The sequence below is a fragment of the Chamaea fasciata genome, unplaced genomic scaffold (genome assembly GCF_029207755.1).
Source record: "Chamaea fasciata isolate MVZ Bird 193981 ecotype frontalis unplaced genomic scaffold, bChaFas1.0.hap1 SCAF_10, whole genome shotgun sequence".
NCBI lineage: Eukaryota > Metazoa > Chordata > Aves > Passeriformes > Sylviidae > Chamaea > Chamaea fasciata.
This window is the reverse complement of record NW_027094095.1, coordinates 22,077,480-22,094,366: the sequence shown is the minus strand read 5'-3', so window position 1 is coordinate 22,094,366 and position 16,887 is coordinate 22,077,480. Positions and strand designations below refer to the sequence as shown.

The window sequence follows — 16,887 nt, the reverse complement described above, 5'->3', positions numbered from 1 at the left end:
AATGCTTTGTAAGTATTACAGTACATGCAGGAGAGATACAACCAGAGAAATTACCAACTTTCATATCCACTATTTCACTGCGTGGTGTGTCAAACTGCAACCAGACAATAAACTGTTACACAAGAACTCTGACAATGACACCTCTGAAGTGTCAATGAGAACGTAACTACTGCAAGCAAACGTTTCCAGATTCGCCATTTTACCATAAGAACAAAGAAAAAGAATGAGTGTGTGTGAGAGAGATTTGCAGAGTACACAAATACTTTAGTACAATGACTGAATTGAAGTCTACAGTAAGTTTAAGCCTCCTACAAACCACTCTAAAGTCGTTAATGACTTGTAATGCAGCCATGCTTGACAAGGAACTAGGGAAAATGCTCAGCCCAAATTAGGATCTTCAAGAATTGCATTCTTCGGCAAAGCCATCAGGCTTGTAATTTCCACCTGGTTCAGCTGAGGAAGTCAAGCTCCTTAGCACAGGGCATTCCTGCTCTACGTACCAGAGAGAATGCCCTCTCCAGCGCTACTGCAACATGAATACTGAAAAGATCATCAGGAGCTGAACTGGCATGGGAGGGGAGGGCACACAACCCACAGCCAGACACCCCACCACTACCCATGGAGGACTCAGGGAAGGCAAACCCAGCCTGTACAATAGTATGGCCTGAAGAAACATTTCCTACAGCATCCTAGAAACTGGCAGCCTTCCTCAGGCTTTCAAGAACAGATGAAACTCCTTTTCTTTTAAAGAGCCACAAGTTTGACTCTTGACAGCTGTTGGGTGTGCAGCCTCCATGTGAGCAAGGGCAGGTCTGGTACTTTCAACGTACCTAAGTGCAATCAGTTCCGTGTAATCTTGTTTCTCCTGTCTGAGCTGAAAATGGTCTGCTTGCCAGCAAGCACAGGAGAAGCAACACTGGGTGAAGGAGTTTAGGACAGAGGCAGTAAGATATCTGGAGTAAAGGTGTAGAAAAAGCAGACAAGGACACAGGGAGGAAGGTGAAGGACTAAAGGAGCTGAGGAGATTGCTCCCTGTCCAGGGGCATCACTTCAACCAGTGAGGGAATGAGGCAAAGGCATTCCAGCTATGAAGAGGTAAATGTTGCAAACCAACAGTGCAGTCCCCACCTCTTCCCTCCAAGACCAAGCCACCATCCCATCATGGCCCTTATTTCCCACACACTCCTGGGTATCTACTATAGCAAGGCAACCACTGTGCTCTGTATGAAAAGAGAGGCTGGAAAAGGTACTGACGAGCAGATGTTGTGAGTAAAGGGAGCTGGGTGCGACTAAGGCTAAAAGCATCCTCTGACTAGCCAAGAGAATTTGCTGTTATCTCCAGGTCAGAGAGGGCTAACACTCAATTCTATGATTGTTCAAGCAGGAACTCTCTGCTAAAGGTGGCCTTAGTGCAGGAAGGGGCCTGCGAGAACAGACAGACTCAAAGATGACGCAACTGTGGTAATCTGAGCTACAAATCAACTGCAAGCAGAGAAGGAAAGGGATACTGTGGCTTCCAGACAGGAAAGGCAGGACACCTTCAGCCTTCTGTTATTGGGTGGGCTACCCTACGGTCAGCAATTAGCAGCAATATCCTCTTAGGGGCACAGCTACTTGTGAAATGTCAGCAGAATGTACAGCTGAAGGACAGCAACACAAGCAAAAGAAAGGGAAAGAGGCAGAGCAGTAAGAGAAGACATTTACAGAGGATTTTGTAACAAATTTCAAATGAACACATAGCTCCTCCCTGCAGGGAGGGAGAATGCTCGTTTTTTTGAGGCCCATGGACACTTCATATTGCTGGGATTAACCTTCTTGCCTCACCGTTACTGCAAGAGGACATCTGTGCAAACAGCTCTCTGACTGCACACATCCACAGACCCTGCCCCAAGACAGCCCACGGCCCACCACTGTGCTGAGCTGATCCTGCTCATGCACAGAACAAGCCAGACATTGCTGAGATAAACACAGACTCAGTGATGTTCTCTCATGGCACAGCAAGGACCTGGCCTGACACAAGCTTGTCTACTACGCCACTTGCAGGGAGAGATAAAATGACCTTTAGAGCAAATATCATCATATGTAAGCAGGAAAAAACAAAGTTATGCTTTTGGGAACCTCCTTTGCAAGCTGGAGAAGCCACAGAAGACAGCAGTCAATGGGCTGCAGCCAAGAAACTTTGGCAAAGGGCTACATTGTTGAAACCCAAGTAGGAGCACTACAAGTAATAATTCCTTACCTTTGACAGTGATCTGGGCTGTGGCTTCGATCATGCCAAGGGAAGAGATGGCCACGCAGGTGTAGTTGGCAGATTGCATGATGTTATTCAGCTCCAGGACATTCCTACCAACAGGCATCTCATCTTCTTTGGTCAGCTCCTCCACTCCAGCCATCCACTTCACGTAGGGCATTGGAGCACCTACTGCCACGCACGTGAGGTTCACGCTCCCCCCAGGCATCACCTCGTGGTTGCTCGGAGGGATAGAGAATCGAGGAGCAACACGCCGCACTGAAACAAGGAGGAGACAGCTAGTAGGGTCACAGAACCAGCAGAGAGTACTGTGGGGGCACATGAGGGGCAGTCAACGTTTTTGCCTGTCTATCCCTCAGGACAGATAAAATGAAGTGCAAAAGCTGTTCACTACTTTGCCAAATTGCACACACTTTGCTCTCCTTCCTTAGCCACTGGCATCTTATTTGCAGAACTCATTAAGAGATGGCTCAATCCATTCATAGCCGTTCCCTCCAAACATAGCCTTTTGAAATCATATTACTAACATGAAACATTCCTCCATTTAAATTACATCCTTCTAATTAGAGAGCATGCACAAATGCCAGTCACACACTTCGCGCAGGGCCCACTGAAGCTCTGCAAAATGGAATCACCTGCTCAATTTATTAGCTCTGGAGCCAAGCAGCCCATTCCCTAAACCTCACAGGGTTTGGGCAGGGGCAGCAGAAGCGTTGCTTTTTGAATTAGCACACGTGTGCTGCTAAATAAAATATAATTCCTTTCAAAATGTAACTCAGCTTCTACCTTGGCTCAGAAAAAATAGTCACCCGAGCTGCATGACATTGTCAGGGCCTGAAGAGATCACCTTGCTGGGCAGGAGAGAACTAATCCTGACAGATGTGAGATCATATCCATTTTGACAGAAGAGAGCTGGGCTGGCAGAACCTTTCCCACCTTCGTGGCAGCTCTTTGGGAGATGTATTCCTCCTTATTGCATTGCACAGCTTCTCTTCATATCAATCCCTTGCTGGGTATTTCATTCAAGACTTATTTGTAAGCAACTTTCAGCTACAATAAAGCTCTAAAGCTGCCTGCCATATGCATTCCCGTCAGGAAAATGACACTGAGAAATGAGGTCCCTTCTTCAGGGTTAGTGTTATGGGCCTATTTAAGCAAGGGTAGAGAAACAACTGTGCTCAGTAAGTCTTTGTCTCCTCCGGGCAAACTCATTTTAGTCTGTAGTTAAAAAGGGAAACTGCTTGAATGTGTCTTGCCCAGCAGCTCTGCTCCCCTCTGGCCTGCTCCACTGAAAAGGCAGACCCCGAGCAGCGGCTGGGGTCATGACTGACCGGCTCCAAGGAGCCTTTCCCTGCCAATTATACTCCTCCATCAGTGCACTGGGCTGGTGGGGCAGCGACTGCTGCAGTGCTGGGGACAGGTGGGAATGGGGCAGGAGCCTGAGCGGGGCCAGCTCACAACAGGCCACGGTCACAGCCGGCCCCAGGGGCGATGGGGGCCTGGGGACTCACAGCTCTGCTGGCCTGGCTCCTGCCACCGCGGCATCTCCGCAGACAGTGAAGCTGCTGACAGCCCCGTGAGCCACAGAGGTGTCAGCTCTGCTTGCCAAACTCTACCCAAATCAAATTTCACTAGTGCTCTCTTTGATGATTCATCCCCAAACCATCAGGATTGCAGAAATATACTGAACACAGAAGCCCCCACACTTGCATGTACAGCAGAGCTAAGACTTTGTGATAAATTGGACAATACTGTCAACATCATGTGTGTACTACACATCGCCTCAGTGACAAAACAGGGCTCATTAGCTCCTTACCAACCAGGGTAAGGATAACTTAAGGATAACTTCCTTTTTTTTTTTTTTTTGAGAATATAAATCCAAAGTCTTGCTGGATGCTTCTTTTAATCAATTATTAAATCTGAAATCGATATCTACATGAGCAATCACCAGTGAGGTGTTACCTGACCGATAGGGCAGTGCTCCCCAAATGAGACAGAACTGAAAGTGTACTCAAATGCTATACAGTCATGAGAATACAGACTTAACCTGATGGACATGGCAATGGTTTAACATGATGGCATGTATTTCCAACCAAAGCATCCCAGCACCATTCATTAAGAGTCAGGTTTATTTTCCAATGAACATGGCGTCGAATTATTCCAGGTAGAAGCTGTTCAAATTCTGTCCCCGTCATAGGAGCAAACCCACCCACCCAAGCTGTATTAAAACAGAAAAAAAAAGGCAAACTTTGAGGATAATGCCATGGGTATGCACTGAACACTCACACACATGCACAAGGCAAACAGGCTGGCAGGCACTGGAGGCCACTACAGAGTCAGACAGACAGTGGTGGAACGGCAGGACACGGAGAGGGAAGGCACACAAGTACTCACATACAGGGACCTGGGAAAACAAGACATTGGAGGACACAATGCCATGCAGAAAGGTCAGAGCCCAGCATGCACGAACAGATTTTAACTTCCAGCCCTGTGAGACCAGAGGCAGCACAGCCTGCCACAGATTCCCCTCTACCCCACACTGTGTGCCTATGTCAAGCACCTGCTTTCAGTGTGCTCCTGGGGCTGTGCGAGTCCTATTGGTGCCACGTCACCCTTGATGTGTCCTGCAGAGGCAGGACCTATGGGGGCTGTGCTGTCTCTCCCAAGAGATGTCAGCAGCTGGCCATGGCTTGCTCCCCTGCAGGGAGGGGACAGGCACTTCCTTGGGGCTGGGGGCCCTGCAGCAGCGCTCTGCAGGGTGATGGGAAGTCGCTCTCCCCTGTGCCACACACACGGGAGCAGCAGAGGTGGGTGGTTCCTGTGCCTAAAAAAGGGATGAACGTCAAGGAAAACTCTCCTGTGGATGCAGCAGTACGAGACCCCCTCACCAGCCTCGGCATGGGCTGTGTCTCCCGCACACCACAGGAAATCATGCGGAGCCTCAGCTCTCCAGCCTGGCAACAGATGAGTGGTTAAACAGGCACTTCTCTGGTGCATTTCTGCAACCCAGAATGGCTGAGCCGTCTTCCCCTCATTTGCACACCGGCAGAGCTGCTGAGCTGGGCTTGCTGCTCCGCACCAGAGAGCAGCAGTGCCCACGGCACCCAGCTGCTAAAAATGGATGCCCTGTGTAAGGGTCAGCTCTCTACATGGGAGGTGGGAGGAGGTCAGGGCAGTGCCTTCGGTAAGAGATCTGGCCCAGACAACACTCTGTCAGGCGTATGTGCAAAGGAAGGGACGGGTTCCATCAGCCTCCCATCCTCTTGGGGGATAATTGGCAGCTTCTTGTCCCAGTCAGTTTGGAGGGAGAAGGGGAGATGCTGTCAGTTAGCATTAGCAAAAGCTGGCACAGCTCTTACAGCAGCTTGCAGAGCACCATCAACACATTCCTCAGGCTCAAGCCAGCAATTTAAGTTGCTTGCTTTTCCAGCATAAGAGTTTGGTAATAATTTAAATCAGTGTAAATCCTCAAAAAGCAGCATTCTTAGAACTTCTGTTCAATTTACAAGTCAAATCACATGGGTTAGCACAGTCCATGATTCTACCTTAAGTGCCCCAGAAAATTTTGTTTTTTGCAGCAATGAAATTTTCCTTTTAATTACAATTTTCTTGACTAGAATTTTCAATAATTTTTTTAATCCTCTTTTTGGATAAGGATCAGAAGAAGGTGGTTTGGAGGCTCTGCAAGTACAGCACAGGGAAAACTGCTGTGAATATTAAAACTATTTCAATGGACAATACTATAATTCTAGGGTTTAGTTAAACCTGCAGACTGTCAAAAATGAGATTCATTATAATGCATCCCAAGAACAGGCATTGTCAGAGCTCTGTGCTAGTCCACTATTCCGCCTATCTCCCCATTGAGAGCATTCCTTAGGAAGTGAAGTGAAACTCGGAACAGTGAGCAGTGAGTGCAGTGCAACCTGAGCGCAGGCCCTGGATCTCACAGGACCAGGAGAAAAGACAGTGTGGAATCTGGTTTCCCACTCACAGGGGGAACTGCTGGGGGGGAAGGAGGGGAGCAAGCAACACTAGAGCCACAAAGGTTGAGAAATGTTAATAATTCAGCATGCACTAACATGCACATTCCTTGCCTTGAGAGCAAAGAGCTTCAATCGATTGCCTGGCTCCTTTCAGCACAGGAGTGGCTGTTTCCACACGTCTCAGGTTCCCTCTGAGGGTGAAGTTACCTCTTTGGAGAACCAGGGACACCCTCCTCCCTGCTGCTGTCTGCAAAAGCTGTAGGCTCTAAGCTCAGGGCTCTCAGGCTGATGCTGTTAGTCCCTCTCATGTGCTGAGACACTGCTGGCATCCAGTAGTGCACAAGAGTGCCAGGAGGACTGCCCAGGCTTCCAAAGTCATGCAGTGCTGCTAGGGAAGGGGAAATTTTCCTGCTGGCTGCCTTGGCCACAGTACAGCTTAGCAGATGACAATGCCAACACCGCTCCCTCTGGTTTGCAGAGATCCAGGCACCTCTACTTGCCCGCTCCTGCTTAAGGGATTCCTTTGAACCATGCCTACCTGGCATCTAATTCTGGGCCTCATCTCTCCCCTTCCCGGCACCCCATGGCAGGCTCACTGCGTGCTGCCCCATGGTGATGGAAAACTGTGCTTGTGCTCTGCATGCTTCTCTGCTCTTCTCTAAGGCAAATCCAGCTGCTCAGGTCCTGCACCATTGTCCTGCCATCCTCTCCCCTTTGCTTGTCCTCTGCACGAGGGAACAGCAGCCTGAAGTGAAGTCCCTTCTGCTTTGAAGGAGAGCTAGGACTGCCTGGTTTGCTGCTCCTCCCCAGTGCCAGCACAGAAAAGACAAGGTCAGGGGGCTCTGCTCTAACCTCTTAACTGGGATGAGCAGCAGTGTGTGATGCAGGGGCACATCTTGGAGAGTGTGAGACTGTCCAACATCATTACTCGAGTCAGGCAAGCTGAAGGATCTCTGGTGCACAGGGTGTATTCTTGCCCTCGCCAGACTGGTAACCTGCCAAGACTCCTGCCTTTCTCAGGAACCACCTCCTCCAAGTCAGGAAGGAGTGAATTTAGGAGCTATCCTCAAATATGATCATTGGTCTGCATGGTTTGCTCATGTGTAGACAGCTTTCATCTCTCCTCAATGCTAACACTTTACGAAAGGACTTCAAACAGAAAGGCAGTTGCTGAAGTCTCACAACCTATTGACAGAACCAACAGAAGGAGAGGAAAAATTGGAACCAGAAAAAAATGCATTTACAGTCTAATCTTGTGCTCAAACAATGCTGTACTATTTATGCTCCCAATGTATCCTTGAGTGCTGACATTTTATAGACAATTTCCAAAACAGGGCCTTGCCATTTTTGGATTATATTTCAGCTATAACTTTTAGGTCTAATTATTTGTGCTGACAACCACATATAAAAGAGGATATATCATTACAGTGGTGCAGCACTGGAGACACATCAGCATTCAGCATACTGACACACTAATAGCAAAGTAAGGGAGTGCAAGATTGTGGAGCTCCACAATTTGCATTTGCTCCCAGAAATTTCTCTGATGAAAATAACACAACATTAAGGAGGGGAATAAAAGAAAAGATCCACTGTATCAAGATAAAATAACTTGTTAATAAATAACCTTGCAGCAGTCACAGAGCAATAATTAAATGCATGGGTTAGCAGTACATAGTTTTAAGTAAAGCTGGAAAAATGTACAATGTAATTATCGGTGCCAAACAAATTATAATCATGGCAAATCCCAATGGAATATTTAGAAACTAATTTCTGGCTTCACATTAAATATTTGTGTATGTAGGTTTTTTGGTGGAGTGGGAAGGAAGGGTCGACACAAAGAATGAGAAATTCTCCACCCCTGCTGGTTTACATCCATTCTCAGCTGCCTCCCTTCAGCCAAACCATGTGGCTAAGACATTTAAGTGCCCTGTCAAAGGTTTAGTCTCCAGAGGTGTTTCAGCCATCACAGTAGTGCTCCAAATTCACTGAAATCTGGGAGACTTTGGGCCTTGGCTTTGATTTCTTCTCTTTTCTTCCTTGTTCTCATTTTTCATCATTGTCTTGGGATGAGGTAATTTTATCCTCCACAAAATCTATTTTTAGAAGGTAAACAACAAAGGTCCCGTTCCTCAGTACAATCTAAATGAGAGCATGTTCCAGGGAGAGAAATGGGATTGAACTCAGTGTACTGGAACAACCGCTATGACAATTTGTTAAAACTTGTTCCAGTGATGATTGTAAGAATTCATCCAGCTGCCTGATAGTTTGTGTGAGACAAGCCAGAGTCTCTTCCCCATGTCACCTGGGGAGCAGTGTGAGCATCCCTCACCTCCAGCATGTGTGAAAGGACAGACCCCCACAGAACATGTTCAGTGAAGGAATCATCTCTGGAAACTAAATCCAGACTTCTGCCAGAAATACCAGCTTTCCTCAGCATGAAATCATGAGCGCCTCGAGCTAGGTCTGGAGCTAGATTTAATTTAAAGGCTGGAGTTGCCTTTCACTACTGTCCTTTATTCTCCTCTGGCACTGAGAGCAGCAGGACAGAGCAGAGCAAAGCACCAATCAGGTTCTACTGAATGGCTATGAGCTCCTGGGCATGTCACCATGGTCCTCCCTAAGCCACCTTTGGTATGGCTGGGGCCACTGCCAGAGCTCCCTGCTCTCCTGCCCACAGGAGGAAGACCAGCTCCAGAGAAAGAAGGAGAGGCAGACCTGCTGGTGCAAAGGGCTCTTGTCTCAACATGGACAGAGCATGGAAAATGGGCCACCCCAGAGCAGGGACTGCTCAGGAGCAGGGAAATTGCCTCAGCACAAGGGATCTGGATCTCAGCCAGCTGCCCCTGCTGCCTTGTGGAGGGCAGCATGCTGGGTTCTCCTCCAGCTGAGATCAAAACGTAAGCTTTTTGCCTCTAGAGAAAGTTAAAATTTTTAAAGCTTCAGGAGGAATTAAGGAACCCACACTCTCTAGCAGCTCATGAGGGGACTGACCGTTCTGATCTCAGCTTCCAAAGACTGTTCTTGATCCCCAGCCAGAAAGCAGCAGCACTTTAGAGGTATTACACTTGCACCTAGCACGAATATAGGGTTAGAGAAGGACCCCACACAGAGCAGCATGCACTTCTTCCTACCCTGCCTTTGACCAAACTGCCCTGGCTGGTATTTGCATGCAAAATATATTCTGTGCACTTTAAATCTCAAGCAACAAAGGCATGCAAGCAAAGTATCAATGCCATCACCAGAGTCACAGCAAACAGTAAGCAGATTTCACCAGGCACACTGTGGCTGTGCCTGGAAAGGAGCCAGTCTGCAGGGCCCCCTCCCATTTTGGAGATGGCTCTCCTCTCCCTACTGGAAAAGTCCCATCTGACGAGGCGTACTGTAGATGGATAAGAAGTGAAAAGGACCAACCTTCTCGCTGATCTGAGAGATGAAAGTTTGTTTTGTTTGATGGCAGAGTGCGATGAAGATGAGGAGGGAATAAAAAAAGACAAGGAAAAACACAGAGAGTAAAAACAGGCCAAGCTTCATCTGTCCGCACACCACTGAAACGACAAGACAAGACTACAGAGGTCAGCCATGACTTCCCACCACGCACACACCACTCCACGGCAGGGACAAGAGAGGCCACACTCGCACTGCTCTGGCCCAGAGCAGGGCCAGCCCCTCTGCCTCCCTGACCCGCTCACTACTCCTGGAGGCAAGGCAGAGGGGACTGCACATCCCACACATCCCCACATGGAGGGTGCTTCAGGGACGGCCCTGCTCTGGGCCAGATGCTGGACACACAGACATGTTTACATGTGCAGAACACTCACACAGAGCAAAAGACTCCAGCCATCACACATATGCTCCCACACACCCACTCCAGCTACAGAGATGATGGCAAAGGCACTTTAAACCCATTGACCACACACTGGGAAGACCATACATGTAAATTCGAATTTTATAAAGTATGAAAGAAATGCTGCAAGTGGTGAATCGAGAAATCTTCTATCATGAAGAGCTGCTCCCCCTCTCCAAACAAAGAGCTAAAGGCAGCAGAGAGGTATTAGGCAAGTGACAGACATGCGCAGTCTCAGCTGGGCTCAGTTTTGAGAGCTTTATTGGTATATTGTGCTGCGAGTGAGAGATGGACAAGAAATCAGAAGGACAAAAACACCCAGAGAATTGAGCAGGTCCCAGTTTTTGTTCCTGCGGGAGAGACAGCAGAAGGTTAGTTGCATTTTCCTTATAGACAAAGGAGATCTTATTTCTCTAGCAGGAGTGACCTCACTGCAGCTACAGATCTGTGGCATACCAGCTGTAATCGAACCCTCGCTGAGAGAATACACAAATGGATTTGATAGTTAAAGACTGCTTATGAGTCACATTTTTGATGGGGGAAGGAGAAGGTGGGGGAAGGAATTTGCTTTCCAGCAGAAACACTGCAAATTGGAGAATAGCATGTGGCATTATACAGTGCAACAGTACAGTAAGCCATTTCCAGCAATCAGAGGACAGGATTTTAACCAACACTGACACAGTACAGGCAAGGCAACAAGCTACCAATAACAGCCACTACAGTGGCCTATGAAGTGTAATGGAGCTTGCTGGAGAACAGCAAAACACTGATTTACATTTTTTTAATTGAACTGATACCAGGGAACTTGAACCAGCCAACTCAGAGCTTAACCGGCCCGTAAGTGAGGGCCACATCCAGTGAGGAGCCCCACCAAGATTATCTTTAAAACAAACAGTCCTAAGCTTAAAGTCCAGGTTTCCTCTGTCCTGCTTTCGAAAGGGGATTTACCTCTTGGTCTACAGAACCTTAGCATAAGGCTCATTTGATCCTGTGAGACCCTGTGATGGGAGGGAACCTCTTTATTGCTGCTCCCAAGCCAGCACTTTATTTCCTAATCTAATGGAGTGTATCACATCTGCATGGCTTCAGCAGGCAATGAGGGGCCCCTGCCTTCTGCTCAGCTCTTCCCAACAGGGAGGATTTGTTTCCTGCCCTTGCTCAGGAAGGACAGTGCTTCTGGCAAACCAGGTGTGCCCGTGGAAGGCTGTGTTTCTGGAAATCAGCACTAACATCTCAATAGGGCAACACAAACTCCAAGTGCTGCCAGCGTGGACCAACCTACTGCACCCACTGGGACTGTGAGACTGAAGGGCAAGAGGCTGGTGAAGGGTGCGAGACTGAGGGACAATGCTGGAACAGCTACAGGAGTACCTGCCCTTGCTGCTGAAGCCCTAGAGCCAACCCCTGCCTTGATCTGAGCCATACCAAGGGGACTCACTGTGGTGCCACTTGGCCTGCCTGGGGGCAAGGGGAGGGGTGCTGCTCCAGCTGGGGGACAGCCAGCAGCTTTGTTTTGGGGAATCTGGCAGAGAGACCATGCTGCATCAGTGGGCATGGAGTAGTACAGGAGTAGGTTCCACCAGTGGCTTTCCACAGGTGTTGACACTTCAGATTAGAGCTGGAAAGGTGAGGAGACACACGTGAAACACACTAATTCAAACAGATTACTTTCTGGTTTGTCAAACATGAACAAGTTTAGGACCTGCTATTTGTCATTAATTGCCGGATTATCTCTTAATCTCATTTATATTAGTGTCTTATAAGCAATAAAAACCAGTAGCAGGCTATTTTGGAACAGCTGTAAAGCAGGAGGGAACACATGGGCAGAAAGTTCTCTCTGCTCTTCCCTTAGTTAAGGCTTAAACAGCTGGTGCTTTATCTGAGATAAACCTGATAAATGGTAAATTCAAAGTTTCATCTCCTTACAGGTTCCATTCACATGGTCCCTTATCTCCAGTTCTCTATCCATGTCACTCCTAAGGTAAAAAAACATGTTTTATCAACAGTTTTTCTGCTTTTCTGCAGAACAAATGACTGAGCAGCGATGGTAAATAACATCTGCCTCCCCACCATGCAGGGACAGAGGCAGAGGATTTAAGCCTGGGGTTACCCACAGTATCCCCTGTGCAGAACACCACAGCTCACTAAGCATGCTACTGTGTTCTCACGAACCTGAGCTGCCTGGCAGCTAAGCTGAACACACCAGTCTAAGTGCAAGTTGAGCCACAGCAGAAAAGCCATCAGAGGATAGCAAACTCTAGAAGGTAAAAATGGGGCTCCATTTGAAATCCAAGCTGGAACAGCAAAGAAGCAAAGAGCAAGGCAGTATCAGACATATGTCTGCCAGTCCTGACTGTCAGACAGCTCTCATGCTCTATAGGCAGGAATTCCTATGCCGATTGAACTTGGCTTTTACTCTGCCACTGATGTGCTTGTCTGTGCAGTAGCAGCAATACTCTAACCACAGCAGCTTGTTGCAGAAAGAATGAATCTGGATTTATGGAGGGCTCTGCTTCTGAACAGTCTTGTTCATTAGCTACCTGAAACAAGGCAGGGGACTGTGGCCGGGATATGAATGCGTAGGTCTAAGAGTTTAGATCACTAGCTCAAACAAAGGAACACATTTCCAAAGCTTTTCAAAGTGGGAAGCTAATACTTCCCTAAAAGCATCAAGAAAGTTCATTATCCCAAATGGTATTGCAATTCTACTGGGAACTGCCAGCATCTGTCCCGTGTGAAAACCCTCTGGTGCTATGCAAGGCATTAATATAAAGGCCAACCCAGACACTCTGGAATCCAAAAGACAAAGAGGTTAACAAAAACCGAGAGGGGGATGAACCTGTTCCTGCTTATCTCCAAAAGCACATCTTGTGTCTCAAGGATTCCACATAAATCAAATTTTATCCTTTACAGCTTTTAGTGGTATAGAGGAACAAAAGGACAGATTGTCTTTTTTATGCCAGATTACATGAGAATAAGACAACCTTCCATTATACCCGATGAACAATGTTCTCATGCCACAGTGATAAGTATATTCCATCCTAGAGAGACAGACAGGATGCTCAGGGTGCCCAACCATCCTTTCCCATTCATAGTGCACACACATGCATGCATGAATTCAATTATGAGCAGAAAATCTCAGAGCACCAGAGACTTATTTCTTAGTCCTTTGTGCAAGTGGATATGGAAGGGGAGGAAATGGACATTTAGTTGGCACAGATATGCAGGCCTAATTGTTCCACAGATGTCTGTGCAGGTCTTGTGGGGAGGAGGGGGAAAGAGGTTTTCAAGTACATTTCTGTCTTGCATTATCATACACTGAGCCACCACTCAGTCTCCTTCTATTTTCCATAAAGGTCATTTTATAAATAATAAGACTTGAGCCTTGCAATGCACTTTGAACCATCAAAGGACTTTGCAAGGAATAAAACTGTTAAGCTTATTTAGTTGAGTTCTATAAAGCACATTGGAATCTTTAGACAGAATGTGCTAGTTAAAGGACAAAGAACTATTATTTATTAAACCATGATCATTACAAGTATTACAGCATAGCAGAATGCTCATAGAAACACACTGACAGCGAACACGCTTCCTTGCCAGGAGAAAATACGACAGAAATATTCATAGTAATATTTGGGGAGGAGAAAACTTGGCAGAAGCCTCCATGTGCTTCTCTGGCTCTGAAGCCGGGCAGCTGCGGTGTGAGGACACACAGTGACAGCAGCAGGAGCCACAGCGCCGGTGTCACCTGGCCCGAGCCTGCCCACAACCAGCCGAGGTGCAGCTGCCCGCAGCACAGCTGCTCCGACCTGGTCACAGCAGCCCGGCCACGGCTCCAGCGGGGAGAAGCACCCGGGGGCAGAGGGAATGAAACTAAAATCACTGAAATTCCATGAAAAGGAATGCACTTCCTTCAGCAGTGTCCCTGGTCTCTGCTGCCCTGCAGCGTTATCCCGAGGTCAGGGCTGTGCAGAGCGCACACAGGGACGTCGCGGCCCTTCAGGCCCGCGGCCTCCTCGGCCACGCAGCAGCTGCTGAGGGCTACGCTCTGCGGCCTCCAGCGCCGCCTGCCTTTGCTTCTCCTGGTGGTCCAGGGCAGACATCTGTCCACTGCAGCGGTCAGGGTCAACCGGGCTGATTCAGCTGCTGGTTCATGTTTCCTGTCATCCAGGCATCTCCCCTACAAGTCTCCCCAGCCCCTGCTTGCCTGTGATCACTGCCAGGCCCTCAAACACTGGCAGTGCCCCTCTCTGGTCAAGTGTTGTCACCCTCATCAGGCCTGAGGAGAGGCAGGTTTAACGGAGCACATTGCCAGAAGTGTGCATACAGCTGAGCTGTAAACAAACGTATTCCCTGGTTATTTAGCTGTTTTTCAGACAATCTCCAGTTTTGGTTGCTGACTGTTCAACCACTGTCCTCAGCTTTTACTCTTCTCCTGGCAATAGCCTTGAGCTTTGACTGCTGTTGCTATTTTAGCTGCTTTAATATTACATAAGCAGAAAATGTTCTTTTTAAAGGCGTCAAGTCCTCTTGCTCCAGGCCCATGTCAGTCATTCAGAATTATTATTATTTACACAAGGTCCCTGCTGCAGTAAGTATCATATAGCCACAAGTAGCCATTTCAGTGAGCTCCCTCTGTGTCTGAGCCTAAGCTATTGCCAAATTCTCAAGGGTAAAACCCTGCAGAGGCCAGAGAATTGCTGCTAGGGACAGAGAAGCAATCCAAATTTCATTTTAGGTGATGGCTCCTTGGTGAAATTTGGCAAATAAAATTTCAGACTCCAAGTAGGGTTCCCTGCTGCCAAATGAAATACTAGCCTGGCCTTTCAAAAAGCAGATCAAGAAAGCACAGATTTTTGCAGTAATACTATTTCTATTTACTGCACTCTGATTTACTACTTTGCAATTTGGGGACAAAGCAGATAATTCAATTTTAAATGATCTTTCTTTTTTAAAGTAGCAGTGCAGCTCCTTCTCTACAGTATGTATAGCATTTTGGGCTAGAGAACTCACTGCACTTGCCCCACTGGGCTGTGCCTTGAAGGCCTGAAAAGCAGCACTTAAGAAGAGAAAACTGGGCAGCAGATTTCTCATTTGATGTCAAGTAGGCAGCCAGGGCTCCTGTAAGTACTAGTCTAATAGCACTGGCATTGCTCACTGCTGTAAGTAGCACTGGGCAACACTTCTAGTGAACTCCACAGTTCATACATACATACAGTCTTCCTACCCATCTGCTTCATATGTAGAGAAAGGAAAGGGCAGAAAACCCCTTCATATAGGGAAAGAGGAAAACAATAGTGCATCTATTGTGGGGTGCACCACACAGGCCACCACCTTCACAGGCATTTTGTAGGGCAAGGCTTGTGGCTGAAAATGCATCTCTCCATTTGCCTACAGCTTCAGGGGCATCTGCACCAAAAGTGAAGTGTGTTCCTAAAAACCCGGTATAGGTGAATAACATAGGTGAATCAATGCAATTACACCATACCCCCAGTGAGCATGGCAAAATGACACCACCTTTTTTTTTTTGCTTCCATACCAGGTCCAATCTGCTTTCTACTCTTAAATCAATTTCTTCAATGTCTTGAATCAACGTCTTGGATCTTTTGCTGCTAAATTAGACAGCAAGCTCTCTGGATTAGAGGAATCACATCTTCTGTGTCTCCATTCCCTTCCCTTCTCCCTGCAGCACCATCAAGTCCCAAATCTAATCACTGTTACAATATACTGTGGTGGATGTAACCACAAACGGATGAGTGTTTCTTCATGGTGGTAACGATAACATCCAGACCAGCACTGGCAAACGTGCTTGTGGTGAAAGGCAGGATAGGAATATGCCAGTGTGCTCCCTTCAAAGTCCCTGCTATGGTCCAGATAGCCATCTTGCCCTGGCATGCTCCCTGCTCTTGCTTTCACCCTGTTCTTGCCCCTCTGGTGGTCAGGATGTTTTGTGCCACCCTCCAGCAGTGGGAGGCAATCAGCTCCCAGTGCTGATCCCAGCCCCATCCCAGCTCAGCAGCCAGATAGACCCATCAGTCCAGAAGCAGAAGGCTTATGAGGGTTGCTTTCCAGCACACTTAGTAAGATGAAAATAATAGCTTGAAGGAAAATGCATCCATTTTCCTTTACAAATCCCTGGTGTGGAAATGTTTTAACTTTTAATGAAGTCCATCTGTGCAGAAGTGCTGGCTCTAAAGGATTTACAGAGACAAGACACTGGTGTAGCCTGCTCCTTCCTCCTCCTGTTTTTCCATTGATATAGAAAGCCCTGAGCGGTGCCCAGATACTCCTTCTCAGCACCCAGTCTCTTCCTTTGTTAGCATGAGAATTATAAAGATGCTAATGAGCCTGTGCTTTCTAACACAGCCCACTCACAAAGGATTACCTGGGAGGCTAGGAAAGGGGAGAGAATATGATCAAAAACATAAACCCCAAGAGTCAAGAGACAAACAAACATTTGAACTATTAGAAAAGCAATAGGCTGTAAATGGGAGCAGGCAAAAGCAGTCCCAAGAACCGTACAGACTGGAAATTAGTGCTGCTGCTCAGCACTCAGCCATGCCTCCTGAGAAAGTGGACAACTGCTTGGGTATTCACTACAATGAGGGCAATCATTACAAAACCACCAAGCAATGGCGGTGCAGCCCACAGACTTAATTTTCACCGTAATTCAGCATTAATTAATGTCCTCTCTAGTAAACATGCAGGCACTTTCTAAAGATCCTACTGCAAGTCACTGATGTGTCTAATGACAATACTGTAGGACTATCACAGAGAGAAAAAATCAGGGATTTCTATCCTGTATCCCA

At 47.4% G+C, this 16,887-nt stretch overlaps 1 protein-coding gene across 14 annotated transcripts in view; it reads right to left on the bottom strand.

Moving 5' to 3' along the window:
* Positions 1–16,887, bottom strand: part of PTPRF (protein tyrosine phosphatase receptor type F) — a 381,489-nt gene that overhangs the window by 71,715 nt on the left and 292,887 nt on the right. For all 14 annotated transcript variants that reach the window (XM_066192652.1, XM_066192651.1, XM_066192663.1 and 11 more), the window contains one exon: positions 2,240–2,509. In XM_066192652.1, the coding sequence (XP_066048749.1) occupies positions 2,240–2,509 (270 nt within the window). The remainder of the gene's footprint in view (positions 1–2,239; positions 2,510–16,887) is intronic.